This window comes from Polyodon spathula, chromosome 7 (genome assembly GCF_017654505.1).
Source record: "Polyodon spathula isolate WHYD16114869_AA chromosome 7, ASM1765450v1, whole genome shotgun sequence".
NCBI classification, from domain to species: Eukaryota; Metazoa; Chordata; class Actinopteri; order Acipenseriformes; family Polyodontidae; genus Polyodon; species Polyodon spathula.
This window is the reverse complement of record NC_054540.1, coordinates 1005309-1028226: the sequence shown is the minus strand read 5'-3', so window position 1 is coordinate 1028226 and position 22918 is coordinate 1005309. Positions and strand designations below refer to the sequence as shown.

Genomic DNA, 22918 nt, shown 5'->3' with positions numbered 1-22918 from the left:
TGCAGAGTGCTGGGGTCCAGCCCCCTCAATTCCCTCAGAACTACAAAGACACAGGTATATTCAGATCTCCAGTAAAATGTTGTCATTCTGGGATTTTTTGGGAGGAGAATTTTGGTTGGTTCATCCTTTGGAATTGTTCAAAAAGACGAATTGAAAGTAGTTGCCCTTTTGTTTTCTCTTGAGAAGAAGCAAACCACATTTCCCTCTCACACTGCAATGCTGGAGCTGTCAGGAAGAGTCGCGTTTCCAGAGTCCTGACAACATTTTACTGGCTGTGAAGTGGCAGAGAACTTACCTGACTCTAGTGCCACGCCAAAGGGAGCAGATAACAAAACAGAGTACAAGTTAGAGAGCGGGCTGGGCGGGAGGAGGGGGGCGTGCAACCGCTCAGGAAGGTCTGAGGGGGGAGGGAGGAGCCCGCCCAGGGGTCAGGGTCAGTGCTTTGAAAAAAGAAGATAAAGACGAGACATTGCAGCCGGCAGCAGAGAGAGAGAGAGAGAGAGAGAGAGAGAGAGAGAGAGAGAGAGAGAGAGAGAGAGAGAGAGAGAGAGAGAGAGAGAGAGAGAGAGAGAGAGAGAGAGAGAGAGAGAGAGAGAGAGAGAGAGAGAGAGAGAGAGAGAGAGAGAGAGAGAAGACATTGCAGCCAGCAGCAGAGAGAGAGAGAGACAGAGAGAAGACATTGCAGCCGGCAGAGAGAGAGAGCACACTTCTTATAGTATGCACCTATCAGCTGTCTTTGCAGGTATGGTCTATTACTGTATCTGTTCAATCTTGACAACCCCTCTTCATCTGATTGTGTTGAAAGAGCAGCCCTCTCTCTGCACTGTCTGATCTCTGATCCATCCCATTGGGTTACTGCCCTGCCTAGCAGACTGGATTCCCGTTGCACTGCAGGTATGGGAGTCAATCTGCCTTGCAGTTGCAGCACCCTGGTAGAAGCTCACTCTGACCAATATGTAAAGCAAGCAGTCTGTTTCCACCTTAGAAATGCTACAGACGAGCCGAGAAGAGCTGGAGATCAAGCCAGGGCTGAGGCATTGGCTAATGCCTTTATCATGGCCCACATTGCTGGTTGCTGTGATTCTCTTTTTGTTTCTGTATCGAAACTTGTGAACACCAAATCTCCTGAGTACATCACTGCCAGTACTAAGATATGATTGCTAAGCTGTAAAGTCATCTCCCACAATACATAAGAAGATAAGAACATAAGAAAGTTTACAAACGAGAGGAGGCCATTCGGCCCATCTTGCTCGTTTGGTTGTTAGTAGCTTATTGATCCCAAAATCTCATCAAGCAGCTTCTTGAAGGATCCCAGGGTGTCAGCTTCAACAACATTACTGGGGAGTTGATTCCAGACCCTCACAATTCTCTGTGTAAAAAAGTGTCTCCTATTTTCTGTTCTGAATGCCCCTTTTTCTAAACTCCATTTGTGACCCCTGGTCCTTGTTTCTTTTTTCAGGCTGAAAAAGTCCCTTGGGTCTACACTGTCAATACCTTTTAGAATTTTGAATGCTTGAATTAGGTCGCCACGTAGTCTTCTTTGTTCAAGACTGAACAGATTCAATTCTTTTAGCCTGTCTGCATATGACATGCCTTTTAAGCCCGGAATAATTCTGGTCGCTCTTCTTTGCACTCTTTCTAGAGCAGCAATATCTTTTTTATAGCGAGGTGACCAGAACTGCACACAATATTCAAGATGAGGTCTTACAAGTGCATTGTACAGTTTTAACATTACTTCCCTTGATTTAAATTCAACACTTTTCACAATGTATCCGAGCATCTTGTTAGCCTTTTTTATAGCTTCCCCACATTGCCTAGATGAAGACATTTCTGAGTCAACAAAAACTCCTAGGTCTTTTTCATAGATTCCTTCTCCAATTTCAATATCTCCCATGTGATATTTATAATGTACATTTTTATTTCCTGCGTGCAGTACCTTACACTTTTCTCTATTAAATGTCATTTGCCATGTGTCTGCCCAGTTCTGAATCTTGTCTAGATCATTTTGAATGACCTTTGCTGCTGCAACAGTGTTTGCCACTCCTCCTACTTTTGTGTCGTCTGCAAATTTAACAAGTTTGCTTACTATACCAGAATCTAAATCATTAATGTAGATTAGGAATAGCAGAGGACCTAATACTGATCCCTGTGGTACACCGCTGGTTACCACACTCCATTCTGAGGTTTTTCCTCTAATCAGTACTTTCTGTTTTCTACATGTTAACCACTCCCTAATCCATGTACATGTGTTTCCTTGAATCCCAACTGCGTTCAGTTTGAGAATTAATCTTTTGTGCGGGACTTTGTCAAAAGCTTTCTGGAAATCTAAATAAACCATGTCATATGCTTTGCAATTATCCATTATCGATGTTGCATCCTCAAAAAAATCAAGCAAGTTAGTTAGGCACGATCTCCCTTTCCTAAAACCATGTTGACTGTCTCCCAGTACCCTGTTACCATATAGGTAATTTTCCATTTTGGATCTTATTATAGTTTCCATAAGTTTGCATATAATAGAAGTCAGGCTTACTGGTCTGTAGTTACCTGGTTCAGTTTTGTTTCCCTTTTTGTGGATCGGTATTATGTTTGCAATTTTCCAGTCTGTCGGTACCACCCCTGTGTCAAGAGACTGCTGCATGATCTTGGTTAGCGGTTTGTAAATTACTTCTTTCATTTCTTTGAGTACTACTGGGAGGATCTCATCCGGCCCAGGGGATTTGTTTATTTTAAGAGCTCCTAGTCCCTTTAACACTTCTGCCTCAGTTATGCTAAAGTTATTTAAAACTGGATAGGAACTGGATGACATGTGGGGCATGTTGTCAGTATCTTCCTTTGTAAAAACTTGTGAAAAGTAATCATTTAACATATTTGCTATTTTTTTTTCTTCCTCTACGATTTTGCCATTTGTATCTCTTAAACATTTAATCTCCTCTTTGAATGTTCTCTTGCTGTTGTAATATTGGAAAAACATTTTGGAATTGGTTTTAGCTCCCTTAGCAATGTTCATTTCTATTTCTCTCTTGGCCTTTCTAACTTCCTTTTTGACTTGCGTTTGCAGTTCTGTGTACTCTTTCTGCGTACTTTCTTTTTGGTCCTTTTTTAATGCTCTGTAAAGTGCCTTTTTTCGCTGAATATTTTTTTTAATTGATCTATTAAACCATTTTGGCAATTTAGTTTTACATTTAGATTTGTCTACTTTAGGGATATAATTGTTTTGTGCCTCTAGTACTACATTTTTGAAGAACAACCATCCTTCTTCTGTGGGTGTTTTCTCTATTTTACTCCAATCTACTTCTGTTAGTCTCTGTTTCATGCCTTCATAGTTTTCTTTTCTAAAATTGTAAACCTTAGCTTTAGTCTTTACTTTTGGGGATTTAAAAAACACTTCAAATGAGACCATGTTGTGGTCTGAGTTTGCCAGTGGTTCTCTGACCTCTGTTTTAGTTATTCTATCTTCGTTATTTGAAAAGACTAAATCAAGGCATGCCTCCCCTCTAGTGGGTGCCTTCACAAATTGTGTTAGGAAGCAGTCATTTGTCATTTCCACCATTTCTATTTCATCCTTCGCGCTACCCACCGGGTTTTCCCATTTTATTTGGGGGAAGTTGAAATCCCCCATTAGTATGGCTTCTCCTTTGCTACACACATTTCTAATGTCATTGTATAACAGATTATTGTGCTCACCGTCTGAATCTGGCGGTCTATAGCACCTTCCAGATCTGCTACAAGTCTGAAGACTCTAGGTGGCACTGCTTTCAGCTGCAGAGCACAGGTCACCTTCACAAATGGCTCTGTAGAAACCTGTATTATATTTTATTGATACATTTTTATTCTAATCTGTTCTTTGCTATTAAATTATATTATTTTCCCTTTCTGTTCTATTCCATTCAGTTCAGCTCCTGTCCATTCTCCTGCTGGGCTGCAGCAGCTCTACCTTTCTCGGATTAGCAAACCCACAACTCTGAACTCTCCGCACACTCTTTACCCCCTCGCTGCTGTCCTGGACCTGGATTCAACCCCAAGCTCACATTTCCTGAGTGAGAGTCCTCATCTCCCTGGAGGCACTGAGGCAGGGAGGGACCCCCCGGCACAGAGAGAGGGACGAGGGTGAGGAGGGATGGGGGGTGTGGATACTCACAGAACGACTTCCACGTGGTCAAGGGCCCACTGGTCGTGACCCGTCCCGTTGTGCCGCGGTTGCCACCAGCGGAGCTGCACCCCTTTGACTCGCGCCTCCCTGTGGAGACAAAGAACGCAGCGTCAGAGAATAACGGAAAGCTTAGTGAGGACCATCCCTGTAACCATGCAGCACCTGGGCCCTGGCTGTGCTGGCCAGCTGCTGGATCACTCACAGTGGGATGTTGTAGGAGACGCGCTGTGCCTGGATGAAGTCCTTGGGCTGGTGCTGGGCGATGACGTGCCAGGTGATGCCGTTGTTGATGCTGTACTGGAGGAGCACAGCCTTGTCCACTGTGTTGGGTTCGCCCAGGTCCATGTTACAGCTGTCAGTCTGGGCCACGCTGCCGATCTGCAGCACAAACATGATCTTACTGGAAAAGAAAGAAGGAAAAAAAGATTATGCCTGGCAGCTGAAACCCTGGCGTGGCTATTTCAGCGCCTGTGGAAGAACATATCATGTGCACTTCGCTTCTCAGCACCCTGTGGACGGACACTTCATGTACACCTTGCTGTGAAAAGACACTGTGTCATCTGAAGGGGTCAGCACCCCTACAAACTGACGGTCACCCCGGGGTCATTGTCTCTGTGTTGCCCTGTCTGTCAGGCCAGGTTTGGGGGTAGCGGTGTTGAGCAGCGATGGGTTCTTTACCTGGCTCGTGTCAGGTCCAGGGGCCGCGTGACGGCCTGTCTCGTCTTGCAGCCGGTGAAGTAGAGCGAGTCCCCGTGAGCGTGAGGGGAGAGCTGGCCACAGCCGCTGCCGATGCCCCCCCCCTGTATCTGCTGCCAGTTCACCTCTGTCACGCGTTCCGACTCGAAGTTGTCCTTGATGTAGCTGGGCAGGTCGCTGGAGGAGATGGAGCAGTCATCACCTGTGATAGAAGAGGGGGGTGGGGGGACAGGGTTAGAGGAACATGGTTACAGCTGCAGCATGATGCAGCTATAGGGCTGAGTGCTTAGACCAGACTTCCTCAGTTGAAATGTGAAATGTGATTCTTTACACTGATATTTTGTAAAGTGATACTTTGTACTGTGATAAGGGCGTCTGCTAAGAAATTAATAATAATAATAATAATAATAATAATAATAATAATAATACACTGACTGTGATGAGATCCACTGGGCCGGTATCAGACGTGTGAGTGTGCAACTATTCAGCAGCAATGATGGGAACGCAGAGGATCTCGGTAAGTTCACCAGCCATGACAGTGCGTACCTGTGCAACCGGCTCATCCCTCAACACAGAGTCTGTCCAGACCCAGTGAACAGAACACTCACCCAGGTGTAGTTTAGACACACAGCTAGCACTGCCTCTGGAGGTTTGTCTTGACACAGCTCTCCAAAGAGTTACGATTGGCTACTACAATGATGCAAAGGGAGAGCCCAAAGCAACCAAGATCACTGTGATCCAAGATCACTGTGAAAAGCAATGCATTCGCTTTTCATCTTGCAAAAAGTATGTCAATTATTGAGCGCACCTTGGTGCCCCTCGTCGCAGATGCACACCGCCCCGCTGGTGCAGTAACCATGTCCACTGCACAGTCTGGGACAGGCCTCCCCGATATACACCTGGTCCACTGCCCAACTCTGCTTCTCCGCACTGCCCTCTCTCTGAATCCACCGGAACTGCGTGGCACTGCAGGGGAGAGACACGGGATAGTCGCTCAGTCTTTATCTTTCTGCGTGTAGCAGGGTTGAATCTGCCTGTCAATGCAGCACGTGTGTCTTCCCTGAAATGCAATTCAGATTGTTGCTTTTTTATTTTTTCATTTAGTGGAAAGCTGAGAGAAGTAAGTTTGGTTTATATCTAGACAAGTACAGACATCATCTTCTTGTTGTGCTTGGTCAAGACCTGCTTGACGTGAGCCTATCAATGCAAGCAGAGAGTCTGAGTGCGAGTGCTGGCAGGCAGACACACAGACCTGGAGGAGACGTGGTCGGGGAGCTGCACTGTGACCCGGCTCCAGGTGGAGCTGTTGACAGCGCTGTAGATGGTGGCCTCGTGGAACTGGAATGGGGAGCAGCCCACATTGTTCACTGAGGAGGGGAGGCACTCGTCCTGAACCTGCTGCCATGAGTCCATCCTGAGAGAGAAAGAGGGAGAGAGAGAGGGAGGGGAGGAGAGAGGGAGGAAAGGAGAGGGAGGGGAGGAGAGGGAGAGGGAGGGAAGGAAGGAGAGAGGGAGAGGAGAGGGGGGAGAGAGAGAAGGGAGAGAGACAGAGGGGGAGAGGAGAGGGGAGGAGGGAGAGAGGGAAGACAAGAAGAGGGCAGTAGTGAAGGAGAAAAAAACAATTATTGGATATCATCAATGAATAGTACATTTGTATTACAGTATATGGATGCACACTGAATATATACAGTAGTGAATATATAATTTCACTAAAACTATATTCTTTATTAAACGTGTGTGTGTCTGTCTATGTGTGTGGCTTATTTCACCAGTTGGCCTAGCTCCAGCAAGACACATTCAATACCTATAATAAGTTCTGGCAAAGTGAACTTCATCTCTTAGATCTGCTATTATCTTGCTCAGCTCAGCCCCTGACAGTGCAGTGGAGTGGCATGCTCACTGACCTGGCGTCCTTCCTGTACTCCAGCAGCACTGAGTGGAGCTCCCCACAGCTTTCCACCTCACAGCCCACCACGATCTGCCGGGTGAGACACCCACAGTTACTCACAGAATCAGCACACAAGCCCGGGTACAAACAGCAGCCCCCAGTACAGAACAGATTCAAAGGAGTGGACTGAAATACCAGTTAGAAAGCAACAATGTTACTGTAGCTCTGACAACTATTCATTCCACAGGGGACAACAAGAAAAATCCTGGACAAGCTTCGGAAAATAATTTAAATTTTTCAGCATTGCATTGAAATGATCCTTTTTTATTTAAAGGGAGGGGGGAGGGGGTTAAGTAAAGTTGTATCCAAGAGCTTTGGGAATCGTATTAATACCTCTGTCCATCACAATGGCACAAAGAAGTGAGGATTTTAACAGTGAGCATCAGCAATGTCCAACTAGTATATATGTGTGTGTGTATATGTAGAGGGTCCATTTGTACAGCAGTGGAAGGGATCCTGAAGCTAGTTGTTACCTTGAACTGCAGTGTGTAGCCTGGCTGGATGATGAGCTCGCGGGTGGTCAGGATGTTGCGGGTTAGGGTTAGGGTTAGGGTTAGGGTTAGGGTTAGGGTTAGGGTTAGGGTTAGGGTTAGGGTTAGGGATCCTGAAGCTAGTTGTTACCTTGAACTGCAGGGTGTAGCCTGGCTGGATGATGAGCTCGCGGGTGGTCAGGATGTTGTGAGTGTTGTCCAGTTTCTTGTTTGGCCAGTACAGGTGGAAGGAGGGGTTGCCACAGAAACCAGCGGTGCGCACCGCATTGGGGTAGAAACTCCAGCTCTCCTCATGGGACATGCCCTCTGAGCACAGTGCATCGCAGTAGAGAGAGATAGGAGAGGGAAGAAAAGAGAGAGGGAGAGGGAAGAAGAGACAGAGAGAGGGAAGACAGAGGAAGAGGGAAGAAGTGAGAGGGAGAGTGAAGAAGAGAAGGAGGGGGAAGAGAGGGAGGGAAGAAGAGAGAGAGGGAAGAAAAGACGGAGAGGGAAGAAAGAGAGAGGGAAGGAGAGAGGGAGAGGAAAGAGAGAGGGAGAGGGAAGAAGAGAGGGAGAGGGAAGACAAGACAGGGAGAAAGAACAGAGAGAGAGGGTGAGGGAAGAAGAGAGAGGGAGAGGGAAGAAAGAGAGGAAAGAAAAGGGAAGGAGAGGGAAGAGGGAGAGGGCGAAGAACAGAGAGGGAAGAAAGAGAGAGATGGAAGAAGAGACAGGGAATGGGAAGAGAGAGGGAGAGGGAAGAAGAGAGAGGGAGAGGGAAGAAGAGAGAGAGGGAAGAAGACAGAGTTACACCGAGTAGGCAGTGATCAGGCTGTGCTGCGTTCTTCAGTATTGCTAACCTGGTTGTGAAGCACACAGCTTATACATTTTAGAAGAGCCCGTTCTGCAGAATAATGGCAGAACACCATACTTCAAAATAGCATGTGTGTGTGTGCGTGTATGTGTGTGTGTGCGTGTGTGCATGTGTGCATGTGTGTCGTGTGTGCGTGTGCATGGCACTTTCCAGAATATCCTGCTGTATAGAGTTGGGAGTGTGTCTGCAGAGTTGACTGACATGGGTCAAGTCAGAAAAGCATCAGATATAGAGAACAGAAACACAGGGAAAGAGATGGACAGAGAAAGTGGCAGAGTTTTAGAGATAGCAGTAAGAGATAAGAGAAGGATTGAAGCTGAGCTCACCATCATCGAAGTTGTCCACCAGCTGGCTGGGATTGATCTCCGCCCCTCCAATCAGGATGTTATCGAGAGCCCACTGAGCCCGGTCCAGGTTGGGCACTGCCATCCCGTCAGTCAGGACGAAGGGCTGCCACCAGCGCAGGCGAGTGGTGTTGGTCTGAGCCTGGTCAGGAAGGACGATGTAGTCACGCCTGACCGCAGCGTACTTCTGATAGTCCATCTCATGGAGCAAGGTCCACGACATCCCTACAAGAGCACAGAGCCATGAAACAGAAAACACCTCCCTCTTCTAACCACTAGACCACATTGATTCCCTCCCATTACCTTGGTTCAAAGCCCGAGATCACACTGCCTCCCAGCCCCTCAACTCCATCTAATAGACCACACTGCCTCCCTCCCAGTCTCTAAATTCCATCTAATAGACCACACTGCCTCCCTCCCAGTCTCTAAATTCCATCTAATAGACCACACTGCCTCCCTCCCAGTCTCTCAGCTCTATCTAAAAGACCACACTGCCTCCCAGTCCCTCAGCTCTCTCCTCTGCTTCAGAACAGTACCTCCATCGCTGGAGTAGTCCAGCAGGACCCCCTCTTTCCGACAGGCTGGCCGGTGGCAGGTTGTCATGTTGTTCTCGCTGCCGATTCGGGCCCAGTACTCCACAAACCTGGGGCAGGAACAGAGCAGAGTCACGCTGTCATTGTATGCATTCTGCACTCAGGAGCGCAGTGAGAAAGATATGAAGGTGTCCCCAGAGAAACTGAGCCCCTTCTGTGCAAGCTTGATCCCTAATACAGCTGCTGGAAATCAAGATCAGTAAATTAGGTCTACAAACGAAAATGCTATCTCTCTTCCCTAATTATAAAATCGGGTACCTTTTTGTTTACAAGTGAACCCTTGCCTATGCAGAAGTAGTATTTGAATTCCTGGATGTATTTGTAGTATTTACACAATCCCATGTGGAGAGTCTGTCCCCTCTCTCCCCTCGGGTCGACACTCACTTGGATCCGCGCAGGTCCAGGTCGGTGGTGACGGCCTGTCTGGTGTTGGCCCCCCCGAAGTAGAGCGCTGTGTCCTCCACCAGCACCCCGCAGTCTGTGCAGGGGCGACCCCCCTCCAGGGAGAGCCACAGGTCCGGCCGCACCTTGTCCGTGTCGAAGCGCTCCTTCAGGGATCTCTGCAGGATTAAATCCAGCCCAGCCATTATATACATGGGGTGCAGCATACTCAATAAAGTACAGTGCTTGTTATCCAATGCTTCTCAACCATGCTCGTTATCAATAGGATACAAGTTTGATTAGAAATATTGCGGTATGTGTCCGGAATGACTTGCTACAATGTGTTTATCTGGATTCATACTTCACTATGATTGCTTTCATCCTTGCATTGTAGTTATCGCTTACCCTGAGAGTCTGGCTCAGGTAGCAGTTGGGTCCGGAGAAGCCAGGATCACAAAGGCATCTTTCCTTCAGGCAATCCCCGTGGCCGCCACAGTTGTCAGGGCAGGCGGGTCCTATGTAGAAGCTATCAATGGCCCACTGCGTGTTCGAGTATTTCTGATAGAAGCGGAACCTCACAGCGCTGGGGTGATAGAGAGATGAGGATTAAACACTTTAGTGAAACAGCAGTGTGAAGGGGTGGTGGATGCAATGTGAAAGGGTGTGCAATGTGAAGGGGTGGATGATGCAATGTGAAGGGGTAGAGGATGCAATGTGAAGGGCTCGAGGATGCAATGTGAAGGGCTCGAGGATGCAATGTGAAGGGGTGGTGTATGCAATGTGAAGGGGTGGAGGATGCATGTGAAATGTGCAATGTGAAGGGGTGGAGGATGCAATGTGAAGGGGTGGTGGATGCAATGTGAAGGGGTGTGCAATGTGAAGGGGTGGAGGATGCAATGTGAAGGGGTGGAGGATGCAATGTGAAGGGGTGAAGGGGTGGAGGATGCAATGTGAAGGGGTGGTGGATGCAATGTGAAGGGGTGGTGGATGCAATGTGAAGGGGTGGAGGATGCAATGTGAAGGGGTGGAGGATGCAATGTGAAGGGGTGGAGGATGCAATGTGAAGGGGTGGAGGATGCAATGTGAAGGGGTGGAGGATGCAATGTGAAGGGGTGGAGGCAATGTGAATGTGAAGGGGTGGAGGATGCAATGTGAAGGGGTGGAGGATGCAATGTGAAGGGGTCGAGGATGCAATGTGAAGGGGTGGCAATGTGAAGGGGTGGAGGATGCAATGTGAAGGGGTGGAGGATGCAATGTGAAGGGGTGGCAATGGATGCAATGTGAAGGGAAGGATGCAATGTGAAGGGGTGGAGGATGCAATGTGAAGGGGTGGAGGATGCAATGTGAAGGGGTGGAGGATGCAATGTGAAGGGGTGGAGGATGCAATGTGAAGGGGTGGTGGATGCAATGTGAAGGGGTGGAGGATGCAATGTGAAGGGGTGGTGGATGCAATGTGAAGGGGTGGTGAAGGGGTGGATGATGCAATGTGAAGGGGTGGAGGATGCAATGTGAAGGGGTGGAGGATGCAATGTGAAGGGGTCGAGGATGCAATGTGAAGGGGTGGAGGATGCAATGTGAAGGGGTGGAGGATGCAATGTGAAGGGTGAAGGGGTGGAATGTGAAGGGGTGCAATGTGAAGGGGTGTGCAATGTGAAGGGGTGCAATGTGAAGGGGTGGAGGATGCAATGTGAAGGGGTGGAGGATGCAATGTGAAGGGGTGGAGGATGCAATGTGAAGGGGTGGCAATGTGAAGGGGTGGAGGATGCAATGTGAAGGGGTGGAGGATGCAATGTGAAGGGGTGGAGGATGCAATGTGAAGGGGTGGAGGATGCAATGTGAAGGGGTGGATGCAATGTGAAGGGGTGGAGGATGCAATGTGAAGGGGTAGAGGATGCAATGTGAAGGGGTGGAGGATGCAATGTGAAGGGGTGGATGCAATGTGATGGAGGATGCAATGTGAAGGGGTGGAGGATGCAATGTGAAGGGGTGGGGATGCAATGTGAAGGGGTGGTGGATGCAATGTGAAGGGGTGGAGGATGCAATGTGAAGGGGTGAGGATGCAATGATGCAATGTGAAGGGGTGGAGGATGCAATGTGAAGGGGTGGAGGATGCAATGTGAAGGGGTGGAGGATGCAATGTGAAGGGGTGGAGGATGCAATGTGAAGGGGTGGAGGATGCAATGTGAAGGGGTGGAGGATGCAATGTGAAGGGGTGGAGGATGCAATGTGAAGGGGTGGTGAGGATGCAATGTGAAGGGGTGGAGGATGCAATGTGAAGGGGTGGAGGTGAAGGGGTGGATGATGCAATGTGAAGGGGTGGAGGATGCAATGTGAAGGGGTGGAGGATGCAATGTGAAGGGGTGGAGGATGCAATGTGAAGGGGTGGAGGATGCAATGTGAAGGGGTGGTGGATGCAATGTGAAGGGGTGGTGGATGCAGTGTGAAGGGGTGGTGGATGCAATGTGAAGGGGTGGAGGATGCAATGTGAAGGGGTGGAGGATGCAATGTGAAGGGGTGGAGGATGCAATGTGAAGGGGTGGAGGATGCAATGTGAAGGGGTGGTGGATGCAGTGTGAAGGGGTGGTGGATGCAATGTGAAGGGGTGGTGGATGCAATGTGAAGGGGTGGTGGATGCAATGTGAGGTGGTGGATGCAATGTGAAGGGGTGGTGGATGCAATGTGAAGGGGTGGATGCAATGGATGCAATGTGAAGGGGTGGTGGATGCAATGTGAAATGTGAAGGGGTGGAGGATGCAATGTGAAGGGGTGGAGGATGCAATGTGAAGGGGTGGAGGATGCAATGTGAAGGGGTGGAGGATGCAATGTGAAGGGGTGGAGGATGCAATGTGAAGGGGTGGAGGATGCAATGTGAAGGGGTGGAGGATGCAATGTGAAGGGGTGGAGGATGCAATGTGAAGGGGTCGAGGATGCAATGTGAAGGGGTGGGTTATGCAATGTGAAAGGGTGAGCAATGTGAAGGGGTGGAGGATGCAATGTGAAGGGGTGGTGGATGTAATGTGAAGGGGTAGAGGAGGAATCTGCAGACACTTACTTGCCGGTGAGCTGTCCAGGCAATGGGTAGATGACTCGTTTCCACCCCAGCGTGGGGAAGAAAACGGAGGGCTGGGAGATCTGTCCGGAGCACTGAGGGTCTGCCGGGAGGCATTGGGGCACCAGGTACCGCCAGCTCACCCCGAAATCCACCGAGTACTGGACATGCACCTGGCTCTGAGATGCCTTCTCTGTGCTCCGACAGCCCACCGAAATCTGAAGAACAAAGTGTTTGCATTCACCCTCAGACTCCAACCAGCAAACCTCCTTCACACAGACCAAGGTGCTGACTCATATCGTGCAATTAATTATCCAAGCCTTAAAAAAAGCTTACCTATCATTACCCTACCAAAAGTTTACCTAGTTATTTTTCGATAGGTTGATATTTTTCTTGTGAAGTTTTACTAGCAGACAATGGAATCTGAAATACTGAAAAAGGGACTTACAATAAGGCAGGTGTGCTACTTAGAGTTAAGAAACTGTTGGCTGTCCGTCAAGAAGACTGGGGAGTGGCACTGACCTTGAATTGCATGATCCAGCCCTGGGTTGGGGTGAGGTCGCGGGTCACAGCGTATACCTCTCGCCCGTCGTGGCTCCCACACACCATCACGCCATCGGGGGAGTCACAGAACCGCTCCACCAGGCAGTCATCGTGGAACATCCAGTGCTCACTCACTGAGAATGAGGAGACAACAATCACACCCAAACCACACCTTATATAGAAAAAGTACTCACATGCAACGTATTAAAACATCCATCTGACTATTCAGCTGATTTATTCCTCCCCCTCTCCTTACCTGTGTCCCATTCCTCCACTCTCCCTCTCCCTGTGCCCCATTCTGTCTGCCCTTCCTCACTCTTCCTTTCTTACCTGTGCCCCACTCCTCCACTTTCCCTCTCCCCTGTGCTCCACTCCCTCACCTGTGCCCCTCTCCTCTGCTCTGGGCTCCTGTAAGATCCTGCCAGTGGGTGCAGAGTCGGCGGGGGCCCTCTCGTGCTGGGGCAGTGCAGACCCGCTGAAGGTGTCCACGATGCCAGTCGTTTGGGCTGCCGAGCCTCCGATCAGGACGTTGTCCAACGCCCAGTCATTCTGGTCCAGCCCATCATGTTTGGGCTGCCACCAGCGCACCCGCACTCCCTCCTCCCGAGCAGCAGGGGGCAGCAGAACGTTGAGGAAACTGGCGGGGCACAAGGAAGCACACAGCAGCAGAGCCATGATGAGCTGTGATAAACTCAGCGCACCAGGGACAGCGCAAGAGAACATGCAGGGCTTCACAGAGTCACAGCAAGACCATGTGTGGCTGTGTGTGGGCGTGTCTACAATGATTACCTTACAAAAGCATCCCTAAAAAAGCTAATTTATGGAGTTGTAGGACATGTCTCCATAATTCTGAAAAATTACGAACACATAAATGTAGAGTATTTACTATCACCCCAGCATTCATTATTGTGCTGATCCATCCATGCCCCTTTGGAGTTCAGAATAGTAAAGCTACACTCAGTCAATGCATAGACTGTCATACAAAGACTGCAAGATAATCTCGCAAAAATATTTACTTTCTTAATCTGTTTTTTATAGAACCTGTTGTGGTTTAAACGTTTAGAATTCTCTGTCAATGACATTCTGAATGTGAGATCTACACTCTCAGTGATGTTAAAGGTGTAGTTGTTGCTGATAGTTTCCATTGGGCACGAGACATAATAAACTCTATGAGCAATGTTAGTGCACAATGTTAGTGCACACTTGTGCACGTCTCTCTTGCTTACAGGATATCAAAGCAGCCTTACCCTGGCTTGTTGTACTGGTCGTAGAAGATCTCGGTGAGCAGGGTCCAAGTGACGCCCCCGTTGACGCTGAACTCCAGCAGCACGCCCTGGTTGCGCTGGATAGGAGGGATCAGGCAGCCGTACATGAAGTAGAACTGGATGAACTCTGCGCTGGTTAGGTTCAGATCCACCGTCACGAGCTGCCTGCTGCAGCCCTGCCAGAATGCACACAGAGAGAGGGGCGTTACAGACAGGCTGCAGCACCGGAGACACTGCACCTCCATTCTGAGAGGAGCGTTATAGACAGGCTGCAGCACCAGAGACACTGCACCTCCATTCTGAGAGGAGCGTTATAGACAGGCTGCAGCACCAGAGACACTGCACCTCCATTCTGAGAGGAGCGTTACAGACAGGCTGCAGCACCGGAGACACTGCACCTCCATTCTGAGAGGAGCGTTACAGACAGGCTGCAGCACCGGAGACACTGCACCTCCATTCTGAGAGGAGCGTTACAGACAGGCTGCAGCACCGGAGACACTGCACCTCCATTCTGAGAGGAGCGTTATAGACAGGCTGCAGCACCGGAGACACTGCACCTCCATTCTGAGAGGAGCGTTATAGACAGGCTGCAGCACCGGAGACACTGCACCTCCATTCTGAGAGGAGCGTTCCAGACAGGCTGCAGCACCGGAGACACTGCACCTCCATTCTGAGAGGAGCGTTATAGACAGGCTGCAGCACCGGAGACACTGCACCTCCATTCTGAGAGGAGCGTTACAGACAGGCTGCAGCACCGGAGACACTGCACCTCCATTCTGAGAGGAGCGTTATAGACAGGCTGCAGCACCGGAGACACTGCACCTCCATTCTGAGAGGAGCGTTATAGACAGGCTGCAGCACCGGAGACACTGCACCTCCATTCTGAGAGGAGCGTTCCAGACAGGCTGCAGCACCGGAGACACTGCACCTCCATTCTGAGAGGAGCGTTATAGACAGGCTGCAGCACCGGAGACACTGCACCTCCATTCTGAGAGGAGCGTTATAGACAGGCTGCAGCACCGGAGACACTGCACCTCCATTCTGAGAGGAGCGTTATAGACAGGCTGCAGCACCGGAGACACTGCACCTCCATTCTGAGAGGAGCGTTATAGACAGGCTGCAGCACCGGAGACACTGCACCTCCATTCTGAGAGGAGCGTTATAGACAGGCTGCAGCACCGGAGACACTGCACCTCCATTCTGAGAGGAGCGTTATAGACAGGCTGCAGCACCGGAGACACTGCACCTCCATTCTGAGAGGAGCGTTATAGACAGGCTGCAGCACCGGAGACACTGCACCTCCATTCTGAGAGGAGCGTTACAGACAGGCTGCAGCACCGGAGACACTGCACCTCCATTCTGAGAGGAGCGTTCCAGACAGGCTGCAGCACCGGAGACACTGCACCTCCATTCTGAGAGGAGCGTTATAGACAGGCTGCAGCACCGGAGACACTGCACCTCCATTCTGAGAGGAGCGTTATAGACAGGCTGCAGCACCGGAGACACTGCACCTCCATTCTGAGAGGAGCGTTATAGACAGGCTGCAGCACCGGAGACACTGCACCTCCATTCTGAGAGGAGCGTTACAGACAGGCTGCAGCACCGGAGACACTGCACCTCCATTCTGAGAGGAGCGTTATAGACAGGCTGCAGCACCGGAGACACTGCACCTCCATTCTGAGAGGAGCGTTATAGACAGGCTGCAGCACCGGAGACACTGCACCTCCATTCTGAGAGGAGCGTTACAGACAGGCTGCAGCACCGGAGACACTGCACCTCCATTCTGAGAGGAGCGTTATAGACAGGCTGCAGCACCGGAGACACTGCACCTCCATTCTGAGAGGAGCGTTATAGACAGGCTGCAGCACCGGAGACACTGCACCTCCATTCTGAGAGGAGCGTTATAGACAGGCTGCAGCACCGGAGACACTGCACCTCCATTCTGAGAGGAGCGTTCCAGACAGGCTGCAGCACCGGAGACACTGCACCTCCATTCTGAGAGGAGCGTTCCAGACAGGCTGCAGCACCGGAGACACTGCACCTCCATTCTGAGAGGAGCGTTATAGACAGGCTGCAGCACCGGAGACACTGCACCTCCATTCTGAGAGGAGCGTTATAGACAGGCTGCAGCACCGGAGACACTGCACCTCCATTCTGAGAGGAGCGTTATAGACAGGCTGCAGCACCGGAGACACTGCACCTCCATTCTGAGAGGAGCGTTCCAGACAGGCTGCAGCACCGGAGACACTGCACCTCCATTCTGAGAGGAGCGTTATAGACAGGCTGCAGCACCGGAGACACTGCACCTCCATTCTGAGAGGAGCGTTACAGACAGGCTGCAGCACCGGAGACACTGCACCTCCATTCTGAGAGGAGCGTTACAGACAGGCTGCAGCACCGGAGACACTGCACCTCCATTCTGAGAGGAGCGTTACAGACAGGCTGCAGCACCGGAGACACTGCACCTCCATTCTGAGAGGAGCGTTACAGACAGGCTGCAGCACCGGAGACACTGCACCTCCATTCTGAGAGGAGCGTTATAGACAGGCTGCAGCACCGGAGACACTGCACCTCCATTCTGAGAGGAGCGTTATAGACAGGCTGCAGCACCGGAGACACTGCACCTCCATTCTGAGAGGAGCGTTATAGACAGGCTGCAGCACCGGAGACACTGCACCTCCATTCTGAGAGGAGCGTTATAGACAGGCTGCAGCACCGGAGACACTGCACCTCCATTCTGAGAGGAGCGTTCCAGACAGGCTGCAGCACCGGAGACACTGCACCTCCATTCTGAGAGGAGCGTTATAGACAGGCTGCAGCACCGGAGACACTGCACCTCCATTCTGAGAGGAGCGTTATAGACAGGCTGCAGCACCGGAGACACTGCACCTCCATTCTGAGAGGAGCGTTATAGACAGGCTGCAGCACCGGAGACACTGCACCTCCATTCTGAGAGGAGCGTTATAGACAGGCTGCAGCACCGGAGACACTGCACCTCCATTCTGAGAGGAGCGTTATAGACAGGCTGCAGCACCGGAGACACTGCACCTCCATTCTGAGAGGAGCGTTATAGACAGGCTGCAGCACCGGAGACACTGCACCTCCATTCTGAGAGGAGCGTTATAGACAGGCTGCAGCACCGGAGACACTGCACCTCCATTCTGAGAGGAGCGTTATAGACAGGCTGCAGCACCGGAGACACTGCACCTCCATTCTGAGAGGAGCGTTATAGACAGGCTGCAGCACCGGAGACACTGCACCTCCATTCTGAGAGGAGCGTTACAGACAGGCTGCAGCACCGGAGACACTGCACCTCCATTCTGAGAGGAGCGTTATAGACAGGCTGCAGCACCGGAGACACTGCACCTCCATTCTGAGAGGAGCGTTATAGACAGGCTGCAGCACCGGAGACACTGCACCTCCATTCTGAGAGGAGCGTTACAGACAGGCTGCAGCACCGGAGACACTGCACCTCCATTCTGAGAGGAGCGTTATAGACAGGCTGCAGCACCGGAGACACTGCACCTCCATTCTGAGAGGAGCGTTATAGACAGGCTGCAGCACCGGAGACACTGCACCTCCATTCTGAGAGGAGCGTTATAGACAGGCTGCAGCACCGGAGACACTGCACCTCCATTCTGAGAGGAGCGTTATAGACAGGCTGCAGCACCGGAGACACTGCACCTCCATTCTGAGAGGAGCGTTATAGACAGGCTGCAGCACCGGAGACACTGCACCTCCATTCTGAGAGGAGCGTTATAGACAGGCTGCAGCACCGGAGACACTGCACCTCCATTCTGAGAGGAGCGTTATAGACAGGCTGCAGCACCGGAGACACTGCACCTCCATTCTGAGAGGAGCGTTACAGACAGGCTGCAGCACCGGAGACACTGCACCTCCATTCTGAGAGGAGCGTTATAGACAGGCTGCAGCACCGGAGACACTGCACCTCCATTCTGAGAGGAGCGTTATAGACAGGCTGCAGCACCGGAGACACTGCACCTCCATTCTGAGAGGAGCGTTATAGACAGGCTGCAGCACCGGAGACACTGCACCTCCATTCTGAGAGGAGCGTTATAGACAGGCTGCAGCACCGGAGACACTGCACCTCCATTCTGAGAGGAGCGTTACAGACAGGCTGCAGCACCGGAGACACTGCACCTCCATTCTGATAGTGGCAATGCTGTTTAAGTGAAAATACATGCTTTATTTTTTCACGGAAGCAGTTTCTGTGACTCACCCCGCTAAAGTGCAGTGCTGTTCCAGAGGCGACAGCTCCACACAACCCGCTCAACTTGCCCCCGTGGAGCAGCAGCCAGTTGTGCGCGGAGGGGGCTCGGTTGAAGTTGTCCTTCAGCTGGGTGGGCAGGGAGCCCTCAGGTTCATCACAGTACAAACCCTCCCACTGAGAGTCACAGCTATAGACAGAGAACACAGAGCAATCTGAGAGTCACTGAGACACAGAGTCAGAGCAGCTAGAGTCACAGCTAGAAGAACACAGAGCAATCCACTGAGAGTCACAGCTAGAGACACAGAACACAGAGCAATCCACTGAGAGTCACAGCTAGAGAGAACACAGAGCAATCCACTGAGAGTCACAGCTAGAGAGAACACAGAAATCACAGAGCACATCCAGAGCAATCCACTGAGAGTCACAGCTAGAGAGAACACAGAACACACAGAGCAATCCACTGAGAGACACAGCTAGAGAGCCCTCCACTGAGAGTCACAGAGAGCAACACAGAGCAATCCACTGAGAGTCACAGCTACACAGAGAACACAGAGCAATCCACTGAGAGTCACAGCTAGAGACACAGAACACAGAGCACTGAGAGTCACAGCTAGAGAGAACACAGAGCAATCCACTGAGAGCACAGCTAGAGAGAGTCACAGCAGAACACAGAGCAATCCACTGAGAGTCACAGCTAGAGACACAGAACACAGAGCAATCCACTGAGAGTCACAGCTAGAGACAGAGAACACAGAGCAATCCACTGAGAGTCACAGCTAGAGAGAACACAGAGCAATCCACACAGAGCAATCCACTGAGAGTCACAGCTAGAGACACAGAACACAGAGCAATCCACTGAGAGTCACAGCTAGAGAGAACACAGAGCAATCCACTGAGAGTCACAGCTAGAAACACAGAACACAGAGCAATCCACTGAGAGTCACAGCTAGAAACACAGAACACAGAGCAATCCACTGAGAGTCACAGCTAGACAGAGAGCAATCACAGAGCACAGCTAGAGAGAACACAGAGCAATCCACTGAGAGTCACAGCTAGAGACACAGAACACAGAGCAATCCACTGAGACACAGAACACAGAGCAATCCACTGAGACACAGAACACAGAGCAAACCACTGAGAGTCACAGCTAGACACAGAACACAGAGCAATCCACTGAGAGTCACAGCTAGAGACACAGAACACAGAGCAATCCACTGAGAGTCACAGCTAGAGACACAGAACACAGAGCAATCCACTGAGAGTCACAGCTAGAGACACAGAACACAGAGCAATTCACTGAGAGTCACAGCTAGACAGAGAACACAGAGACATGGAAAGACACTCACACACAGTTGCCCTGCACACAGCGCCCGTGCCCACTGCACATGTCCACGCAGCCGTCTCCGATGTACAGGTTGTCCAGAGCCCAGGTCTGCTGCTTGTCGAAGGGGGCCGGCTGATACCAGCGGAAGCGAGTAGCTGGAGACCTGCGGGGGAGGGGGGGGGGCACAACGAGATTCTTTACTCCTCCAGCACTCTGCGGCAAATCTCAGGGAGGTCTGAGCAAGCAAGGCCAGCACCACTCCATGACCTGCAGGAGTATTGGTGTCACTCCACACCACAGGAACTACATCGTGAGATCTCACCACCTCACCAGCTCACATTCTGTTGATATATCGGGAAGTATTTCAAGGAAGAATCCCAAAATATTAACTCTCATCATTTTTGAGTTATAGATGACAGGTGAAAATGGGAGTGTGTTTGAGAGGTGAGATCTTTCAAAGTATTCAAGATATCTTTTTTACTCGCTGTTATGGTTACCCCACATTTTTGACCAGTAACTTAAAAAACAGTGAGATTTGAGAGGTAAAATTTTGGATCTTCCTAAAACACTTCTAGGTATATTTGTATGCAATATGAAAAGAATCTGAGACAGTGGTGTGAGGGACAAGAAGCCTGTTTCATTTGGAATGACCCAAAACACATATCACAAAACAAAGGAATCAATTAAACTAAACCGCTTCAATTTGCCATTGCAGGCATGGGTCCCGTGCTTCTCAGTTACTGGTAGATGCAAAGTTCCTGTTTTCAGATTTAGCCAGGACACCTGCATTAACACTACTGATCCATCTTGTATAAATCTGAGCTCTCATAGACAGACTGCATGCTGAGTGCGCTGGCTGAGCGTTGGCTCAGGAGGGAGAGGCTGGCAGGCGCTCACCTGGCGTAGGGAGGGATGGGCAGGGTGACGCGCCCCCACTTGTTGAAGGTGTCTGACACCAGCACTCTCTGCAGCTGGTAGTGGGGGCAGTCTAGGCTGATAGGCAGGCAGTCTCTCAGCAGGGGCTGCCAGGTCAGACCCAGGTCCAGGGAGTACTCCAGCTCGATGGCTGCAAGGGAGAACATCACAGGTACAGGACTTACAGGGCTACTGTACAAGGGGAGGAGGGAAGAACATGGAGCGGGAGGGATGGAAAGAAGACCCTCCAATGCAGTTTGAGCCATTCCAGGTTTTACAGTGAGCTTCGATACAATTCACACTACTTCCAAGCAGGCTACTGACATTGGATGGATGGCCGCATGTGGTAGTGAAGTCACATTAAATAAAGAAATCTTCTCCCTCCTTTCCCCAACCCATTCTCCACCCCATCTCACCATAGCAGGAGTTGCTGACGGAGCAGGATGCTGAGAAGTCGAACTGTATGAAGGAGTCCTGCGTCAGCGTGAGGTCGGTGGTGATGGCGTATCTGGTGCTGGCTTTCTCGATGAAGGCGAAGGCATCTCCAGAGGATCCGCACACCGGCATCCGCGTCCCACCGGGGTGGAGCAGCCAGGAGCGCTGGTCAGCCTGGGAGAAGTCATCCTCCAGGACAGGGAGGCCTGAGGCACTGCCGCCCACCACAATCTGAGAGAGAGAGAGAGAGAGAGTCCTGCGAGCGTGAGGTGAGGTATCTGGTGCACCCTTTCTCGATGAAGGCGAAGGCATCTCCAGAGGATCCGCACACCTGCATCCATCCGGCGCATCGGTCACGGGGTTGGAGCAGCCAGGAGCGTGGGTCCAGACTGGGAGAACTGAGCAGAGGGGGTCTTTTGCCAGGACAAGGAGGGCCTGAGGCACTGCCGCCAAATCTCCAGCGATCTGAGAAGCAAGACCAGGGAGAGAGAGAGAGGAGAGAGAGAGAGAGAGAGAGGAGAGGAGAGAGAGAGAGAGAGAGAGAGAGAGAGAGAGAGGTTATAACAGTTACTGCAGTTAGGAAAAACAGATACATCAAGACACCAGGTACAAGATTCAGGGGATGCTGAATAGACCTCTGAGAGACACTTGCTAGCTTCTTTTGCTATTTCTACTGTACATATCTTACATCTGAGTGTTTATAGTTATGGACAAACTACCTGGAGCATTAACTGACAGAACTGCTTGGGGGAAGTACCTGTGCTGGCCCTGTAGGCACAAAGTGAATAAACTAAAACTAAAACAAAACCTAAACTAGATAATAAATTCCTACAACTCTCACAGCCAGACCCTCCCTCCCTCTCGGACTTGCCTGGTCGATGACCCAGGGGCTGTAGAAGTGCCCGTTGTCAGAGGGCTGCCACCAGCGCAGTTTGGTGGAGGGGCTGCGCGCCCGCAGCGGGATCTCCAGCGCCACGAATCGGCCCTGGTTGCTGGAGTTGCTGAAGAGGAACTCCTGCAGAAGCCTCCAAGACAGACCCCCGTCCAGCGAAAACTGCAGCAGCACAGGCAGAGAGCGGGGGTCCGGGGCCACCTTCCCACAGCCCAGCCGCATGAAGAACTGGACGAACCTGCAGAGGGGGGGAGACAGACCAGGAGTCAACAGGTACAGGCAGGGAGACAGACCAGGAGTCAACAGGGAGGGCAGGGAGACAGACCAGGAGTCAACAGGGAGGGCAGGGAGACAGACCAGGAGTCAACAGGTAGAGGCAGGGAGACAGACCAGGAGTCAACAGGGAGGGCAGGGAGACAGACCAGGAGTCAACAGGGAGGGCAGGGAGACAGACCAGGAGTCAACAGGGAGAGGCAGGGAGACAGACCAGGAGTCAACAGGTACAGGCAGGGAGACAGACCAGGTCAGGTACAGGCAGGGAGACAGACAGGAGTCAACAGGTACAGGCAGGGAGAACAGGGACCGGCAGGGTACAGGCAGGGAGACAGGGAGACAGACCAGGAGTCAACAGGTACAGGGAGACAGACCAGGAGTCAACAGGGAGACAGACCAGGAGTCAACAGGTACAGACCAGGAGTCAACAGGGAGGGCAGGGAGACAGACCAGGAGTCAACAGGTACAGGCAGGGAGACAGACCAGGAGTCAACAGGGAGAGGCAGGGAGACAGACCAGGAGTCAACAGGGAGGGCAG

At 51.1% G+C, this 22918-nt stretch overlaps 1 protein-coding gene across 2 annotated transcripts in view; it reads right to left on the bottom strand.

The window, feature by feature from the left end:
* The window catches only part of LOC121317960 (reelin-like), a 167095-nt gene that overhangs the window by 2951 nt on the left and 141226 nt on the right, over positions 1-22918 (bottom strand). Inside the window, exons 44-64 of one of the 2 annotated variants that reach the window (XM_041254055.1) lie at positions 22087-22345; positions 21197-21446; positions 20763-20931; positions 19888-20028; positions 18551-18728; positions 14293-14486; positions 13426-13682; positions 13025-13179; positions 12506-12720; positions 9859-10036; positions 9457-9632; positions 9016-9122; positions 8462-8704; positions 7416-7591; positions 6751-6824; positions 6099-6260; positions 5655-5812; positions 4829-5048; positions 4353-4550; positions 4139-4237; positions 296-301 (exon numbers count right to left, since the gene is read on the bottom strand). In XM_041254055.1, the coding sequence (XP_041109989.1) occupies positions 296-301; positions 4139-4237; positions 4353-4550; positions 4829-5048; positions 5655-5812; positions 6099-6260; positions 6751-6824; positions 7416-7591; positions 8462-8704; positions 9016-9122; positions 9457-9632; positions 9859-10036; positions 12506-12720; positions 13025-13179; positions 13426-13682; positions 14293-14486; positions 18551-18728; positions 19888-20028; positions 20763-20931; positions 21197-21446; positions 22087-22345 (3615 nt within the window). The remainder of the gene's footprint in view (positions 1-295; positions 302-4138; positions 4238-4352; positions 4551-4828; positions 5049-5654; positions 5813-6098; positions 6261-6750; positions 6825-7415; positions 7592-8461; positions 8705-9015; positions 9123-9456; positions 9633-9858; positions 10037-12505; positions 12721-13024; positions 13180-13425; positions 13683-14292; positions 14487-18550; positions 18729-19887; positions 20029-20762; positions 20932-21196; positions 21447-22086; positions 22346-22918) is intronic. The other variant, XM_041254056.1, reaches the window with a different exon arrangement.